We start from the raw sequence: 17,083 nt of genomic DNA on the forward strand, positions 1-17,083 counted from the left end.
ATGGCAGATTTCCTTCCCTAAAGGCTACAGTGAACCAGATAGGTTTTTACAACAATCAATGATAGTATCATAGTCACCATTACTGACATTAGCTTTGTATTACAGATTTTATCAATTGAATTTAAATTGCAGTAGCTGTCATGTTGGGATTTGATCCTGTGTGCCTCAGAGCATTAGCCTGGGCCCCTGGATTACTAGTCCAGCGACTTTACTGCTTCGCTACCATATCCCCAGTGCAACCAATCCATCTCATTAAGAACCATATTGAGACCAGTTAAATTAGACTGTCTAGATTTTTACGGTTGACCCCAGTCTCCAGTAGACAAGAGGACAATTAGGTGCCTGAAGGTGTCCCTGCCACTGGCAGGTTGGGGTGGGCCAGAGTGGCAGGAAGGCCTAGGTGCACCTTGGGTGCAGAGGCAGCCACACAGCACACTGCCGAGCAACTCCCCTGCTCCCTCACAGTGATGGTCTGGCTGCTGAATCTATTTTTTATTGAAAGGCGTAAAAAAATTGGAGGTATGTCTCCATTTTGAAGCACTCTCCCTCTTACTTACCTTCCATTCTTGGCTGCTGCACTCGAAAGGTGGAAGACAATTGGCTGTCCAGCTTTGCGAGCTCATCCGCCATCTTTAATTAGGCAGAGAACCTGTCTCTAAGCCAATTAATGAGGGACGCTGAGAAAATCTCAATGAAAAGGCATAAATGGGGCATTTTTAAGCCAACCGGCTGTGGCACGTGGAGTGTCACAAGGATCATTGCTGGTATTTAAAATCTTCATTAACGACTTGGATAAAGAAACAGCGAGTAACGTATCTAAGTTAGCTGATGGTACAAAGCTAGGTGGAAATGTAAGCTGTGCAACTTCAAGTACGTTATCCTTTTCTGCATTGGGAACATTGACCATTGACAGGAGACAATTCCTGCCCAATTCAGGATGGCAGGTGAGCTATCAAAGCTGGAGGGCCGATTCTCAGAGCTAGGCTGAATGGCCTGTTTCTGACCTGATCATTTTATGTTATTTTACATGTCAATAATTCGAAGCTTGGCCCTTAGTTCAGTGTGTGTGTTTACTGTACCCTGCTATATATCCCATCATTTCCTGTTCAGCTGTCGACACGGACTGATTGAGACATTTATAGAAATATGACAGATCTTATGCAGAAGAACAACTTTTTTAAAAATGGAACCCACTCACAGCTCGGAATCATCCCGCCTTTGAAGACCTTCAGAGGTTATGATCAATGTGTGTCAAAACTCTGCTGGTGATACGACCTTACATGAGAGTTTCATTGACGGACAAATGAGTGGGGCAGAGACCGATCTGAGCCAAAAGGAGCATCTTCAGATTTCCTTAGCTGACCGGAGAACGCAAGGGCACCTCAACAGAGAGATGACCTCTGAAGATCACAAAGTATTTAAAATTATTTGTGGAGGAAGGAGGCTGTCCCTCTTTACACAATGGCCTATTGTAGCAGCTATGGCCTCATAGCAGACGTTGCGAAGCAGCAGGGCGGTGTTACATAAAGGAGAACACGCTGGCCCCTTTGCCAGCTGTCAGGAGAATGCCTCCAAAGATCAGCTGGGGCTTCACCCACTGCCTGGTGCCCATCCACCAACAGCTGTGCCTCTAATCTGGCCCCTTCCATTAATCATTCACCTCCGACAAGATCTGCTGGAAGCAGAAAGCATCAAGTGGCTGAGCTAACATGATAAATCGCAAGACCACTTCCATCCTCTGTGCATTTGGTAAAATCCCACCCAAAGTTTCCTCTCAGTGAACATCAACACTCTAATTGTAGCTTCATTATAATTCAATGCCCTGTGACTCTTGTGGAGTTACACCTGTGGAATAGCTTCTTATTTTCAATTATAAAAACTTTTTGGACTCGAGAACTAAAGGTGCTGAGAAAAGGAACAAGGAGAAAATGCTGCACAGTGGCGCAGTGGTTAGCACTGCTACCTCACAGCTCCAGGGTCCCAGGTTCAATTCCGACTTGGGTGACATCTGTGTGGAGTTTGCACGTTCTCCCATTGTGTGCGTGGGTTTCCTCCGGTGCTCCAGTTTCCTCCCACAGTCCAAAGATGTGCAGGTTAGGTGGATTGGACTTGCTAAATTGCCCCTTAGTGTCCAAAAGGTTAGGTGGGGTTATGGGGATAGGGTGGAGACGTGGGCTTAAAGTAGGGTGCTCTTTCCAAGGACCGGTGTAGACTCAATGGGCAGAATGGCCTCCTTCTGTAAATTCAATGAATCTATGAAACTGAATGAGTAATGACACCAGTTCTAACTCAATGATGCAGCTCATGGCATTCTGCATCGACTACCAACAGCTACGAGGGCGGCACGGTGGCACAGTGGTTAGCACTGCTGCCTCACGGCACTCAGGACCCAGATTCGATCCCAGCCCCGGGTCACAATGGGAATTTGCCCATTCTCCCCCTGTCTGCGTTGGTCTCACTCCCACAACCCGAAGATGTGCAGGGTAGGTGGATAGGCCACGTTAAATTGCCCCTGAATTGGGCACTCTAAACAAAAAAAAAAAGAAGCTAACAGCTGCATTGCAACAACACCTCCAGCAGCAAACTAGGAGGAACTGCCAAACTATATTAAAGTGTGAAACTCTGTCCAACTACCAGTATAAACTGTTGGAAACAGTGTCAAACTATTTTCTAAAAGCAAAATACTACAGATGCCGGAAATCTGAAATAAAAACAGAAAATGCTGGATAAACTCAGTAGGTCTGGCAGCATCTGTGGAAAGAGAAACAGACGGTGCAATTCAGCGACCCTATTGTGCCAGGTACGGATCTGGGTGCAACAGGTGATTCGCAGCGAGCCTAAAACCAGGCTCCGGGCGTACAACAGATCGCAAGTTACCCGACTCACTCCGCCTGGCGCAATCCGGATCTCACCCTAATGGCTCATTTAAATACTCTACAGGATTCACTCACGCCCAGGAGTCATCAGCCGTGACTACGAGACCTCCTCAGGGTGCCATTTAATAGTAATCCACACAAATGATGACCAAATCTTAACTGCATCTGAGGAGGTGTCCCGGGCCATTGGAGACTTCCGGTTGGTCGGGGACAGGCAGGGTGGCACTTGGGCATCTAGGCACTGCCAGCCTGGCACCCTAGCAGTGCCACCCTGACACTGCCAGGGTGCCTGGGTGGCACCAGGGGAATTGACAAAGTGCCAGGCTGGCAGTATTAGGGTGCCTAGGTGCCAGGTTGGCACTGCCAGGGGTTGGGCCCGGGGAGTATTGAAAATGGAAGGGACTGAGGGACCTTTCCAAGGTTAGGTGATTGGGGGGGTGGGGGGCAAGAGATAGGCCCCAAAACATTAGTGGGGCCTGAAAGGAGGAGGGGAGAAAGACCGGGGCTGCCAGACAAAATGACAGATCCCTTTTACTGCAGCCTTGCGCAAGAATCTCCCCAAGGCAAAACAAAATGGCAAAGTGTCGTTGGATAGCAGGATGGTTCTTAGCTTTACAACTGCTAAACATCCTGCTAAACGCAATGTTCAGTCTGCTGAATCACGCCGAGTTAACGTTTCAGAACCGAATGATCTTTCTACAGATGTGTATTAATCTAAAGGTGGGATTTTTCAGCTCTGTCCGTCGCCAGGATGGACCCATCCCACCGAAAGTCAGAAAACCTGTGGCTGGGCTGCCACCTCCTCCGCCACGGGACCCGACGTGGCAGGACCGGAGAATCCCAGCCTAAATCACACCATGTGAAGCTCACTGCAGGAACTCACCAAGGTTCCTTGGGAAGCACCTTCCAAACCCATGGCCTCTACCATCGAGAAGGACAAAGGCAGCAGGTATCGGGAAATGCCATCACCTGGCATTCCAAGTCACTCTTCACCCCGACTTGCCACCCGGGCACCCTGGGCGAAAGTCCTGGACCTCCTTTCCTATCAGCACTGCGGGTGTACCTACACTACATGGACTAGAGCAGTTCAAGAAGGCAGCTCACCACCTCTTCAAGGGCAACTAGGATTGGTTAATAAATGGTGGCCGAGCGAACAACGCCCACATCCAGTAAAATGAATGAAACCAAAAGTTTCTGTGTAAAGGAGACTTGTGTCTGCCCTAGACCCAGGCCAGAGACGCCAACCTGTACCCAAGGAGAGGTCATTTCATACTTGGAGTGGTCCGCCAGTGTCTGTTATAGTTCATCAGCAGCACCTTACCAGTCAATTGAAATCAATAACAATTCTCAGGTGAGGCCGAGGTGACTTCTCTCCTTGTACTAATTTTAGGTGAAAATCCGTCACATACAATCTAGTAAGTGTTTTTCAGCTATATTCATTCGCTGAAAAAACATCACTCTCCTTTCAGTAAGGAAGTAAAATGGTTGATAATCGAATAGACTGGTATGTTTCCATATCAACATTTTACCAACAAAGAACAGAAAGCTTAAAGTTCACTCGCACAAGCTGTGTGAATATGGGTATTGAGATCACGTGACCAACGACAATGCCTATGACATATTTCTAATTGCTAATCAGAAATACAATTATGGCCACATCTGAGTTTACAATTCTCCTCATGCGGCTAGTGTCTAACGTATTGGACTCGCTCCACCTGAGGTTTTCTCCAGCTCCTCCAAGCCCAGTCTTCAGCTGCCATTGGAGCCATTGTGATGCCAGAGAAAACAATTGATGTCCTCTAGAATTGAACACTTTATTCTGGTAAGGGTTTAGAGATGATGTAAGTTTCACTGAAGTGAGTGTTTATTTCAAAAGAATAAAGGAGGTAATTTTAAAAATTATTTCATGGGATGTGGTCGTCAGTGGCTGATCTGGCATTTAGTGCTCATCCCTAATTGCCCTTGAGAAGGGGGCAGCAAGCAGTGCGTTAGGGAGGGAGTTCCAGGATTTTGACTCAGCGTCAGTGAAGGAACGATGGTATATTTATCGTTCAGGCTGGTGGCCAGGCTTCACCAGCGGAGTTATGACTGGCCTTTGGCGGGAAGATTCTGTCCTGTGAGTGGGTTCCATGTTTAAACAAATTATACCCTTCTGCATATAGGTTGAATATACTTGGCCTGGTGCTCCCTAAATATAGAAGATTAAGATGTGATTTGATTTAAGTATTTACGATGATTAAGGAGGGAGAAAAACTATTTCTTCTGATGGCATTGACTAGATCAAGAGATCAAAATATTAAAATTAAAGCGAGACTGTTTGGGGATGATGCCAAGAGTTGTTTTTCATACAAAGCGGGTGGAAATCTGTAAGTCTCTTCCCAGAAATCTGTTGAGGCTGAGGGTCAAATGAATTGATAGATTTTTGTTGGGTAAAGATATTAAGGGTTAGAGAAGCAATGTAGGTAGATAGAGTTAAGGCACAGATTGGGCACAATCTCATTGAATGACAGGGGCTGAATGGCCTCCCTTTGCTCCTCCATTCCAACCCAGGAGTTTTAGGACCAATATCTTTATTACAATGAATTGAGTCAAATCAGGCAGATTATTGTGTGAGTCCTCATTACTTGTACCTCACTCACTGTCCTTATTCTCTCTCTCAGTATTTTGCGATTATCGTGATTTTATTTCTGGTTGAAATGGCCGTCGCTATCTGGGCATTTGCACAGAAAGATGAGGTATGTTTATTTTTGTGTTTGACACAACTCATTTTTATTTTCTGACCGTCAGTGTCAGCTGTCTATGAATTTGTTTTGCTCAGATAATTATTGGAAGTTCTACCAAGAATTCGTACCTCTTATTTAGATCCCTGAGTGCAGTCACACAGTACATGAAACATTGAAATTTGATTGAATTATTAACAGCGATGAATATGCAATATTTATTGAAATAAGGTGTAATTACAAAGGACATTTGTTAGGTCATAGTGTGTGATGGTAGGTGACAACTGCCTATAGAGGTTTATCATCCATCACTCTCCATCTGGTTGACATGTACTTTTTGTCAATTACCCAAACCCTCAAAGATAAGATTCTCAGCCATGTGTTTAAATACCTTCTGGGCCTCATCCTGCACTATTTCTGTTACTCCTCCAGCACTAAAACCCTCACAAAACCTCCATCTCTCCAACTATGGGCCAGTTATGCATCCCATTTAATTCCGCCCAAGTACTGGTGGGTGTACCTTATGCTAACTAGGTGCTACACTGGAATCCCATCCCTAAACCAATAGAAATTGGATAAACAACTAAATAATCTGTTCTTGCGATGTTGGTTGAGAGGTAGAGAATGGTCAGAATGTGAGGTCCTGGTCACTGATCTTTAATTTTCATTGTCTATGAGCTGCAATGGGTTTTTTTGATGTAAGAATCTAATAAGAACGCCTGGCTGAGTATCAAATGCTACAAAACCACTGATCTCAGCAGAGGGCTTTATTCACATTGTGATTTACAGTTTTAAGAGGTTATTAAAGGATTATATGTTTTTAATAGGGTAAGTTAATGATTATTGATTTTGTTTTTACAACAGATTGAACATTTGAGAGATTGACATTTTTTGAATAGCTTCTGTGAATGAGAGTTTTTATAAGTATGAAATATGTTTGAATGACAGATCTGTTTTATTGTTTGGAGTTTTTTTAACACTCATTTCAATGACCTCCTCAGGTTTTCCCATCATGAATACTGAGCGAATGGCCAAGGAGGATTAATGGTGGTCATGGAAGAGACATGGGGGATATGAGAGGACATGGAGTGACCATGGTGGATATGAAGGGGCAGGGGGAGATGGAGGGGGCAGAGACTGTGATGGGGATATGAGGGGACATCGAGGTGACTTAAGCATATAAAGGCCATGGAATACGTATGAGGGGTGTGTGGAGTGTAAGGACTGAGTTATGGATGAAAATGAATGATGTTGAGTTGATGTTCATGAGAACGAAGGTGGGCTTTCTAACCAGCCATTCTCTACACCCACACTCCTGCTGCATCAAGTTTGTAAAAACGGACAGAATTGCACTCTCTCAGTACTCCTTTGAGAGATTCAGCCTGGATTTCAATGCTCACATCTCGAATGGGTTTCGAACCCACAACCTTCTGACCTAGGTGAGAGTTCTACCATTGAGCGACAGCTGACAAGCCATAGGAGGAGCAGCAGTATTCCTCCAGATATAAGAAAAAATATTAACAAGGTCATGAGATCAAATTTTGATTGTGTCTCAGTTCCCTTTCACCGTCTTGCATTCCATGTGGGATGCGATTCCGAATACACTTCCACAGCTCTTGTGCCATATAAAAATAAATCTTTGCAGCACCAGACCAGCAATCTGAGATTGTTTTCCTTGTTTCTTGTCCAGGTGATTAAGCAGTTGCAGGATGCTTATGCTGGGACCATTGATTTGAGCAACCCAGATGCTGTTGACTTTAAGTGCATGATCAACGCACTGCACAAAACTGTAGGTTGACTATTTTCTCAAATATACAATGTTACAGCATTAGTGTTCTAGGGAAAGTGAGCTTTGAATCACACCAGGTGGTTTGAGAATTTGAATTGAATTTGAAGAGTGGCCAAACAATATTTCAAAACAGCAGGAGGCCTTTGGCCGATCGTGTCTGCTGGCTCTTCGAAAGTCCTGTCCAATTTGGTCCTACTCCTCAGCTTGCTCACTATCACCCTGCACATTACATGTCAAAGAAGAACAAAGAACAATACAGCACAAGAACAGGCATTTCGGCTCTCCAAGCCTGTACCGGTCATGATACTACCCTTGGCCACAACCTTAAAGAACAAAGAACATATTTACATTATTAGATTACATATTTTGAAGCAGTATTCAAAGAGCCATTGCAGGTGTGATAGACTGAATGGCCTCCTTCTTTGACCTATGATTCTGTCTAAAGCCCGTATGGCCTACATTTGACTCCATGCTCGCATCAACATGTTTGACTATTAACTGCGCTCTGAAGTGACCTGGCCATTCAGTTGTATCAAACAGCTAGAATTCTTGAAGAAGGCCGGCCAACATTGTCTCAGGCCATCTAGAAGGATTAAAGATAACTTTTAGCCTTGCCAGCGACCCCCATCGTGAGAGTGAGTTATTCGCATAAGGGAATGTTTTTACCTAAATGGAAAGTGGGAAATTGTAAATTGCATTCTGTTAGTTTTAATTTATTCCCTCATGGGATCTGGATGTGGCTTGCTCGGCCATTTCAGAGGGCAGTTCAGAGTCAACAACACATTTCTGTGGGTCTAGAGTCACATGTAGGCCAGACCGGGTAAGGGTAGCAGATTTCCTTCCCTAAACAACATCAGTGAAGCCAATGGATTTTTACAACAATGATGGCCACCATTACTGAGACTAGCTTTTCATTCCAGATATATTGGCTGAATTTAAATTTCACCAGCTGCCATGGTGATCCCAGAGCATTAACCAGTCCCTGGATTATTGGCTCAGTGACATTACCACTACACCACTGTAGTGACATATTTAGCACATTGCAAAAAACAGACACTTCACAAAGAATTCTGTGGCAATCCGTTAGTTCGAGAGGCAAATTCTAGCTGGGAAATTTAGCCTTTGTTTAAGGCCTCCCTGTTGCTCTATGTAAACAGCGTGGAACTGCTAGTGTGTGAAGGTGATATCCCATATGGAGCTGAGCAAAATGTGTCATCCACTCAATGTGCGGTTATCCCCACGGCACTGTTCCTAATGCGGTTTGATCAATAGGCCAGCCTTCAATATCCTGAAAGAAAGAAAGAACTTCAGTTTATAAAGCAATCGCAGGGCCACCCAATGTGATGGAATAATCTCCATTTACCTGGATCTGTCCTGTTCCAACAACATGCAATAAGTTCAACGCCATCCAGGACAAAGCAGTCTGCTTGATTTGAGTCCCATCCACCACATTCAATCCCATCACCACCGACACACAGTAGCAACAGTGTGTACCATCTACAAGATGCATTGCAACAACTCACCAAGACTCCTGAGGCAGCACCTTCCTTATCCGCAAGCTCTGTCATCTAGGACAAGGGCAACAGAAGCCTGGGAAAACCACCACCTGCAAGTTCCCCTCCAAGTCACTCACTATCCTGACTTGGAAATACATCTTGATTCCTTCACTATCACTGGGTCAAAATCCTGGAACTCCCTTGCTAACAGCATTGTGGGTGTACCTACACCTCATGGACTGCAGTGTTTGAAGAATGTGGCTCACCCTAACTATCTCAGGGTCAATTAGGGATGGGCAATAAATACTGGCTTAGCCACATCCCCCGGATGATCTTGTGATTGAGGAATTGGTGCAGGATGATGGATAATCTTGTTGTATCTGCCTCCCTCCTGGAATCAACATCTGCTGTCCCATTCGTATGAAAACTGGGTGTACTCCAATTTTATTCCTGACAGAATTAGCCTGGGCGCATCTTCCGACAACACTCAGAAGTGGACTGACTCATGGCTGTTTAAGCCAGAATACGCTGTCTCAGTGACCCTCCTCCATGGTAATAACTCTGGACTACATAGAGACATTGTGTTGAAATATTAGCTGAAACAATGAAACGGAATGGTTATTTGGCCAATCAGTTGTTTGGGTTTCTCTTTTGAGTTGTATGGTGTAAATGTTTTCTCCTTTTGTGCTGACTAACAGAAATACTTTTGGGTTTCAGTTGGGCTGCTGTGGTTACAAAGATAAAGGGGGCTTAGTGAGAGGATGTTCCACCGAATATAAGGTAAGGGTCTAAGCCTTAATATAATCTTTGCGGAAACTGAGATTGGTGTATATTGGAATAAACCTGGTGAACACTGCTCACTCCTCTTAACTGCTTTGGTTGACGTGTAGTGAAGGGAGGGCAAAACATTAATGGGAAAAGAGGAAGAACACAACTTGTATTTATATCACTGTTTGAAGGAAATGATTTCCGAGTACTTAACAGGAGCATTATAAACAAACTATAACAGTGAGCCATATAAGGCGATATTAGGTCAGGTGACTGAAAGTTTGGTTATGAGATGTTTTAATAAGCGTCTTAAAAGAGGGGAAGAGGAGCCGAGAGGTTTAAAGAGGGTATTCCAGAGCTTGAGCCAGGGCAACTGAGGTCAGAGCCAATCACATTTAATTAGACTGGCTTCTCATTTAATATCTTCTCCGAGAGGTTTGCACTACCCGGTTGCGAGGCGAAATCCAAGGGGGTGGATAATATAGGGCAGTGTACGAGAATGCCACATAGGTGACCCATTGGGAAGACCCTGCTGTTGATCTGTGTTTGGGTTCGGGTGGGGGGGTGAGAGGAGGGGGGCGGGAGGTGGGGGGGGAGCGGTGGAAAGATCAGGTCAGCGATCTATGTTTGTAAGTAGAAACATGCTATCCATGGAGGCGAGGTGTCCCCAAGGGCAGCACGGTAGAACAGTGGTTAGCACTGTTGCTTCACAGCGCCAGGGTCCCAGGTTCGATTCCCGGCTTGGGTCACTGTCTGTGCGGAGTTCTCCCCGTGTTAGCGTGCATTTTCTCCAAGTGCTCTGGTTTCCTCCCACAAGTCCCGAAAGATGCTACGTGAATTGGACATTCTGAATTCGCCCTCTGTCTACCCGAACAGGCGCCGGAATGTGGCGACTACGGGCTTTTCGCATTAACTTCATTGCAGTGTTAATGTAAGTCGATTTGTGACAATAAAGATTATTATTATATCCATGTGGGGGAGGGGAGGGGGATGTTTAATTTCACTTTTGTGTTTGGGGCACCCTTTAAAAATGTCGCCTGATTTCTGTGAAGCCAGGCTTGCCGGCGTGCTTAGGCTCTGCCCCTCACAATGATGGTGCAAACCCCCCCCCCCTCTTTCAAAAAGTGGCAAAGTGTGGGACGATCTGCGGAGAAACATGCTAGTCTTCTGACTGAAACTGACACTTTGCCATTTTATTTTCAAAAATTCCACACAACATCTCACATTGCCCCACCCCTCTCTCCCACAGCATTCTGATTGGCCGGGTGTGGGAGGGGAAGACAAAATTTGTCTCTGTGTATTTATGTCCTTATGCTGGCAGACTTGAATGGAATCAATGACCTGTCTGAAAATCACCCTCAATTAGGTTTGTGTGATGTTTGCTGGCAAAGTTTGAATTGTGAAGGGCGTTAAAAGGTACAGAACCAAATTTGTGATCATTATTCAAGAGAATTTGTATGATGTGACCCTGAATAAAAAGGAACAACCATGCAGAACTCAGATTATTGGTAACTCTATGGAAACAAAATTTAAAGAGCGCCGTTCATAGCCTCCGAACAGTCCAAAGCATTTTACAGTCAGCGAAGTACTATTTGAACTAAAATAATTGTTGTAGTGTAGAAAACAGAGCAGCCAATTTGTGCACAGTCAGTTCCCATGAACGGCAATGAAATAACAAGGAGATAAACAGTTTTTGGTCACATTTGTGGAAAGATAAATATTGGCCAGGTCATAAGGGATAACTCCCCTCTGGGGCTGAGCACGAAATCCAGGCTGACACTCTAGTGCAGTACCGAGGGAGTGCTGCACTGTGTGAGGCGCTGTCTTTTGGATGAAATGTTAAACAAGAGGCCTCATCTGCCCTATCAGGTGGACGTAAAACATTCCATAATACTACAATGAAGAAGTGAAGGGATTTTCTCCCCAGTGTCCCGGCCAATATTTATCCCTTAACCAATAACACAACAAAAAACAAATTATTTGGTCATTGTGAGAGTTTGCAGTGTACAAACTGGTGGCTGCATTTTCTACTTTGCAACAGTGACTACACCTCATTGACTGTAAAGCATTTGAGATGTCTGGTTGTTGGAAAAGATGCTACTTAAATGCAATTTTATCTTTATTTTTCTCTCTATTATCTGAAGTGCCCAGTCATCGGGAGTGACAAGGAATTCTATGCTTTCATGGATTCAGTCTGGGTTGATTGTGGAGATGAAAAGGCAATGTTCTGTTCCAGAATCATCACACTTCTTTCATAATCCAAGAGGTTCAGTTCCCTCTAATACAAAGAGGTCATTAGCCTGAGTGGAAGTAGGGCTGGCTGGTAATATGTTGTTGGGGGGGATTCGTCACTCTGCTCACATCGGATTTGAGCACCTAATGGTCAAACACAGCATTCAAAGTCAAGCACTCCTAATCCCCTGTTTGTTGCAACAGCCTTGAGTGGGATTTGAAACCACAACCTTCCCCTTACAGAGGTAGGAATGCTACCCGTAAAGCAAGGCTCTCTCCTAAATGATCTAGGGAGGGATGAAATTCAGGAGCTATGTTTATGAGCTAACTCTTATTTACAATGTTTTGATGCAGGACTGTCTAGAAGCCATTGAAGAAATCATCAACTCCAAACTTCACATCTTTGCAGCAATTGCTTTTGGCATTGCCCTCATTACGGTAAGGGAGATCTGTGATGTTTTGATTCACGCCTTTACTTCAGGTTTCCTGTTTGATGCTGAAGTTTCTTTGTTATATTTCAGGTTTTCGGGATTATATTCACGATTCTGTTGCAACGATCTATCAAACCATCCGGTGTAATCTAACAATCAGAATGTCAACCAGCAAAGTGCCATTTTGAAATCAAATCTGTCGCCTTTTTATAACACAAATGTTATTTTTTAAAAAACTTTTTGGAAAAGTCCAGTCATTCATTTCCATTTACAAATTATGATTATTTTTGGCTCAATGTTACTTTTGTTGTAGGGGTTTGGCTCTGCATTTAAATCCTCTTCTAGATTTTGTTACGACCCCTGTAGAGACCAATAACTTCTCAAAAGATGCAAACCACCAGTTATTAGCTGAAAGAGTGACAGGACAATATTTTACATTTTAAAAACTTTTACTGAAACAAATGACTAAAAAAAACCACTATGGCCTAAAGGCGGCATAATTTTGTAAACCTTAAACTAGAGAAATATTTCCCTTTTATCACCCATTGCAATCTCCAAAGAATTACTTCCCTTTTATCAAACACTCTACAGCTTCCAATTGGTTCACTTATCCCCGTTTTGCCGAGTCGTAACTTGGAGTGATTTTCCCCAGATGATTTGTTCAGTTTTCGGAGAGTTTCTTGAACGCACCGCCAGCAGTGAAAGCTGTTCCGATATGATTCTTCGTCCTCCTGCAAAGTAAGCCAGGCAATTTTCCGATACTCGCTACTGACCAGCATCCTCCGATTGCTGATCCAATAAAACAAATTGCATTGTTGCCACAGAAGTGTGATTTTAGGAATCGCGTTCTGTAATTCCATCCCATTTTACTAGGAAGACCACTGTCAGTAATGTGGCAGAAGAGCTGTTGGTAATTATAAAATAGCTTGTGTTTAACATGATTAACAACTTTCTGAGTTCACCCGTGGGTTAAGGTTGATTACAATACTTACTCTGCCAGTAATAAAATGTAGCTTTTTTTGGTTACCACTGACCACACGATACAGATTATTACTTTCAGGAATATAAAATAAATGTAAATGTCAATAATAAAGAGTGAAAAAAGATGTATCTTTGTGTTTTATAAAGAATTACAAAGTATTTACAGTCCAGTCCCTCTGCTCTGGTGTTTATGCTTCACACGCCCCTCATCCCACATCGCTTCACCTCATTTTACCAGCAAACCTCTCTATTCCCTTCACTCTCGTGTTTTTACAGATTTCTATTGAATGGATCTATGTTACTTATCTCAAACAACCTATGTGTGAATAGGGATCCACATTCTCACCACTCTCTAGGTGTAAACGTAAGTTACTTATTGAAGGATGTGTGGAAGGACAAGTTTAGGCTGCTGGCAGTTAGTCCCTGGTTGCCAAGGCTGCTGTGTTTCCTACATTATGACAGTGACAACACTTCAGAAAGTGCATTCAGGATGTTCTGAGGGTGTGAAGGTGTTCTGGAAATGTAAGTTCTATTTTTTTTCCTCCTGATCCCTTGAGATCTGTGAACCAACTGAAGACCCTAATCTTACACTCTCAGCCTGCCCGTTGAGAGGGGTAGGGAGGGGGTGGGGGGGAGCAGGAGGAAGAATGATGAGCCCTGAACCGCCATGGTCCTGATAATGAAGGGAAGTTCTGGTGGCAGATGCCACTGAGGTAACTACAGGTTTTAAATTATTTCATGGGATGTGGGTGTCACTGCCAAGGCAGCATTTGTTGCCCATCCCTAATTGCCCTTGAACTGAGTAGCAGTGGCTGAGCGAATGGACCAGATGCCATAACTTTTTAAAGTTTTAATCCGGTGCGGAAAGATAAATTTGTTTCAGGAGTGATAATATGAGAAATAGGGCTTGGTTATTTCATAAACAAAAATTGTTAACAATAAAAAAACAGAAAACAATATTTACACTTTTAAACTTCAAACCTAACATTAACAGATTACATACAGTTTCTTAACTTTATACCACTAGTTCCCATTAAATATCACTTTTAAATAAACATGCCACTCACCTGCCAATTGCACAGACTGGCAAAGACAAAACTATTATTTACAAAGCAACATTTCTTCTGTTAGGGATATGTTCCGAACTCTTTTCCAAAGCCTGCTTCGGTGGCAACTTTCATGACCTCTCTGGTCGGTTTCCACGGCCTTTTGGCTGTGACTGTTCAGAACAGCATTCTTTCTCTCTCTCGCTCACCCAACCCCTCAATCAAAGATTATCTCTGGTTTTGAACCAATTATCGAAATCGTGGCTGATTGCCCACTCCCATTTATACAAAGGAATAGAGCTATGCCATTTATATGCAACTAACCTTCCACTGATGGACAAATAGGTCATCCGATTCTGTGATGGGCTAATGACTGGTCAAACAAGGTTATCCCAAATGACAATGGATCTTGAGTGGATCATCCCGGCTGAACCAAGGCATCCTGTGTATTCTCACTAATGAGGTTAAGTCTGAATGGGAGACGGTAACACCGACTGTGGGCATATCTCTCTGATTCTGCTGCTATCAGTCTTTACCTTAAGTCTGTTTAACCCTAAAATTTCCTGCTACATCTTGTACCCCATTTATAGAACCAAGTTCCTAATATCTCCTTATTATGATACCTTGCTTCCTAAAGAAAGAACTATCAATATACACAGATGGCTTTATTTTCTGAATCCTTTTCTAATTTCAAAATTTCTTAAGATTATATATAGTTTACATTTTGTAAGGTATATATAATTTTACATTTTTAGGCATGCAAACATCACATGAATATAGTCCATTGTAGGCTTTCTTCATATCACGGCCATGACAGGGCATCAGAAAACAGCTTTTTAAAATACCTTTGCATTAGTTCTGTCCAAGTAGTCAGGCCTGAAAGTGGTCTCGGTGACAGTCTCCATACTTTCACATGACAAAAATTCATCAATACTTCAGTTATATGCAGTTGTCTGGTTTTACCAGCAGAGTTTTCCACTTAATCATGTGATAGATGTTGATCGTTGTTGCAACATTCATCATCACACATACAGTAGACACAGTTTGCATATCATTATAATGATAATCTTTATTAGTGTCACAAGTAGGTTTACATTAACACTGCAATGAAGTTACTGTGAAAATCCCCTAGTCGTCACATTCCGGCTACACAGAGAGAGAATTCAGAATGTCCAAATTACCAAACAGCACGTCTTTCGGGACTTGTGGGAAGCAACCGGAGCACCTGGAGGAAACTCACGCAGACACTGGGAGGCCGTGCAGACTCCGCACAGACAGTGACCCAAGCCTGGAATCGAACCTGGGATCCTGGCGCTGTGAAACAACAGTGCCAACCACCATGCTCCCGTGCCGCCCTAGTGGGCTCAGCCCGGTATTCTCCGAGGCAACTGCAATTCTCCGTCTCCAATGGGCCTGGTTCCTGACGGCGAGGTTCACTTGTGTTTTTAAAAATCGTGAAACTGGCGTGGCAGCTGCTGAGGGAGAGAGAGGGGGTACGGAAAATGTCCAACATCGCCATAGTGTGCAGACAGTTGTGCCACTGGCTGGGGAGCTTCTGCCAGGACCGGGGGGAGTAGTGAGGGGTGGTCAGGAGGTGGGCTGAGGGATCGGGGTGGATAGGCATGGAACACCATTGCTGCAGCTGGCAAGGCAGCCATTCAGCTGTGCACACCACTAACAGCCCACTTTGAACTTAGTGTCACGGGTCTTATAGGTGTCCCCCCAGGGCACCCCACTGGGTGCCCTCTGGCCCCAGCCGACCCATCAGCTGTATGGGCATGCTCCAGTGCAACCAGTGCCATCTTCTTGGCTGGGATGAGTGTGTGTGGGGAGTGTAATGTGTCTGTACGGCTGCAGCTTGTCAGCCTCCTGATTGTCAATCACGGACCCGGCGAATCCCGCACCGTTTTTCATTGGAATCGATTGTGTTTCACGGGGCACCGGTGCTAGCCCCTCAATAGTAGCGGAATCGGTCCAGGTGTGGTGCCAGTTTTTCTGTTGTGAAAGTGCACAGATTCTGCATTGGCGTCAACACTTATCACTTTATCTCTCACCATTAAAGATTGATCGGTGGGCCCCGATCGCGGGCCAGGCAGCTTTGTCCCGCCGGTAAGGTAGGTGGTTTAATCCACACCAGCGGGACAGGCATTCTAGCAGCGGGACTTCGGCCCATACGGGCTGGAGAATCGCGGGGGGGGGGGGGGCCCGCCAACCGGCGCGGCGTGATTCCCGCCCCCGCCGAATCTCCGGTGCCGGAGAATTCGGCAACCGGCGGGGGCGGGATTCACGCCAGCTCCCGGCGATTCTCCGACCCGGCAGGGGGTCGGAGAAGCTCGCCCCTCATGTCCCCAGTTTTTATCCTTCGCAGATTGGAATTGATGTCAGACACTAAACTTTGCATTATGCACCAACTCAAAATCGCCAGCCATTTCTGCGACCTGTCTAGCTCTTTTAACTCTCTGCTCTTCTACGTGAGTTCTCACTACTGCGGGAAGTGATCCTTCAAAATTCCTCTAAAATAGTTATTTCCCGAAGCACCTCATACATTTAGTTTACTCTTAGTGCTCTTGTCCACCTATCAAAATTAACTTGTTTAATTCTTTTGAATTCTAGATAGGTCAGACCTGGGTCTTTTCTTAGATTTCAAAACTTTTGTCTGTAGGTTTCTGGCACTAGTTTGTAGGCACTTAATATGGCTCACTTCACCACATCATAATCCCCATATACCTCCTCTGATAGTGAGA

General features: G+C 44.4%; 1 protein-coding gene across 1 annotated transcript in view; it reads left to right on the forward strand.

Annotated features, from left to right (window-relative positions):
* The window catches only part of LOC140396336 (CD9 antigen-like), a 39,035-nt gene extending 25,617 nt beyond the window's left edge, over positions 1–13,418 (forward strand). The window contains exons 4-8 of the mRNA XM_072484854.1: positions 5,537–5,611; positions 7,287–7,385; positions 9,599–9,661; positions 12,236–12,319; positions 12,403–13,418. Coding sequence (XP_072340955.1) covers positions 5,537–5,611; positions 7,287–7,385; positions 9,599–9,661; positions 12,236–12,319; positions 12,403–12,465 — 384 coding nt within the window. The 3' untranslated portion in view covers positions 12,466–13,418. The remainder of the gene's footprint in view (positions 1–5,536; positions 5,612–7,286; positions 7,386–9,598; positions 9,662–12,235; positions 12,320–12,402) is intronic.
* The last annotated feature ends 3,665 nt before the right edge of the window (positions 13,419–17,083 follow it).

The sequence above is a fragment of the Scyliorhinus torazame genome, chromosome 19 (genome assembly GCF_047496885.1).
Source record: "Scyliorhinus torazame isolate Kashiwa2021f chromosome 19, sScyTor2.1, whole genome shotgun sequence".
Classification (NCBI taxonomy): domain Eukaryota; kingdom Metazoa; phylum Chordata; class Chondrichthyes; order Carcharhiniformes; family Scyliorhinidae; genus Scyliorhinus; species Scyliorhinus torazame.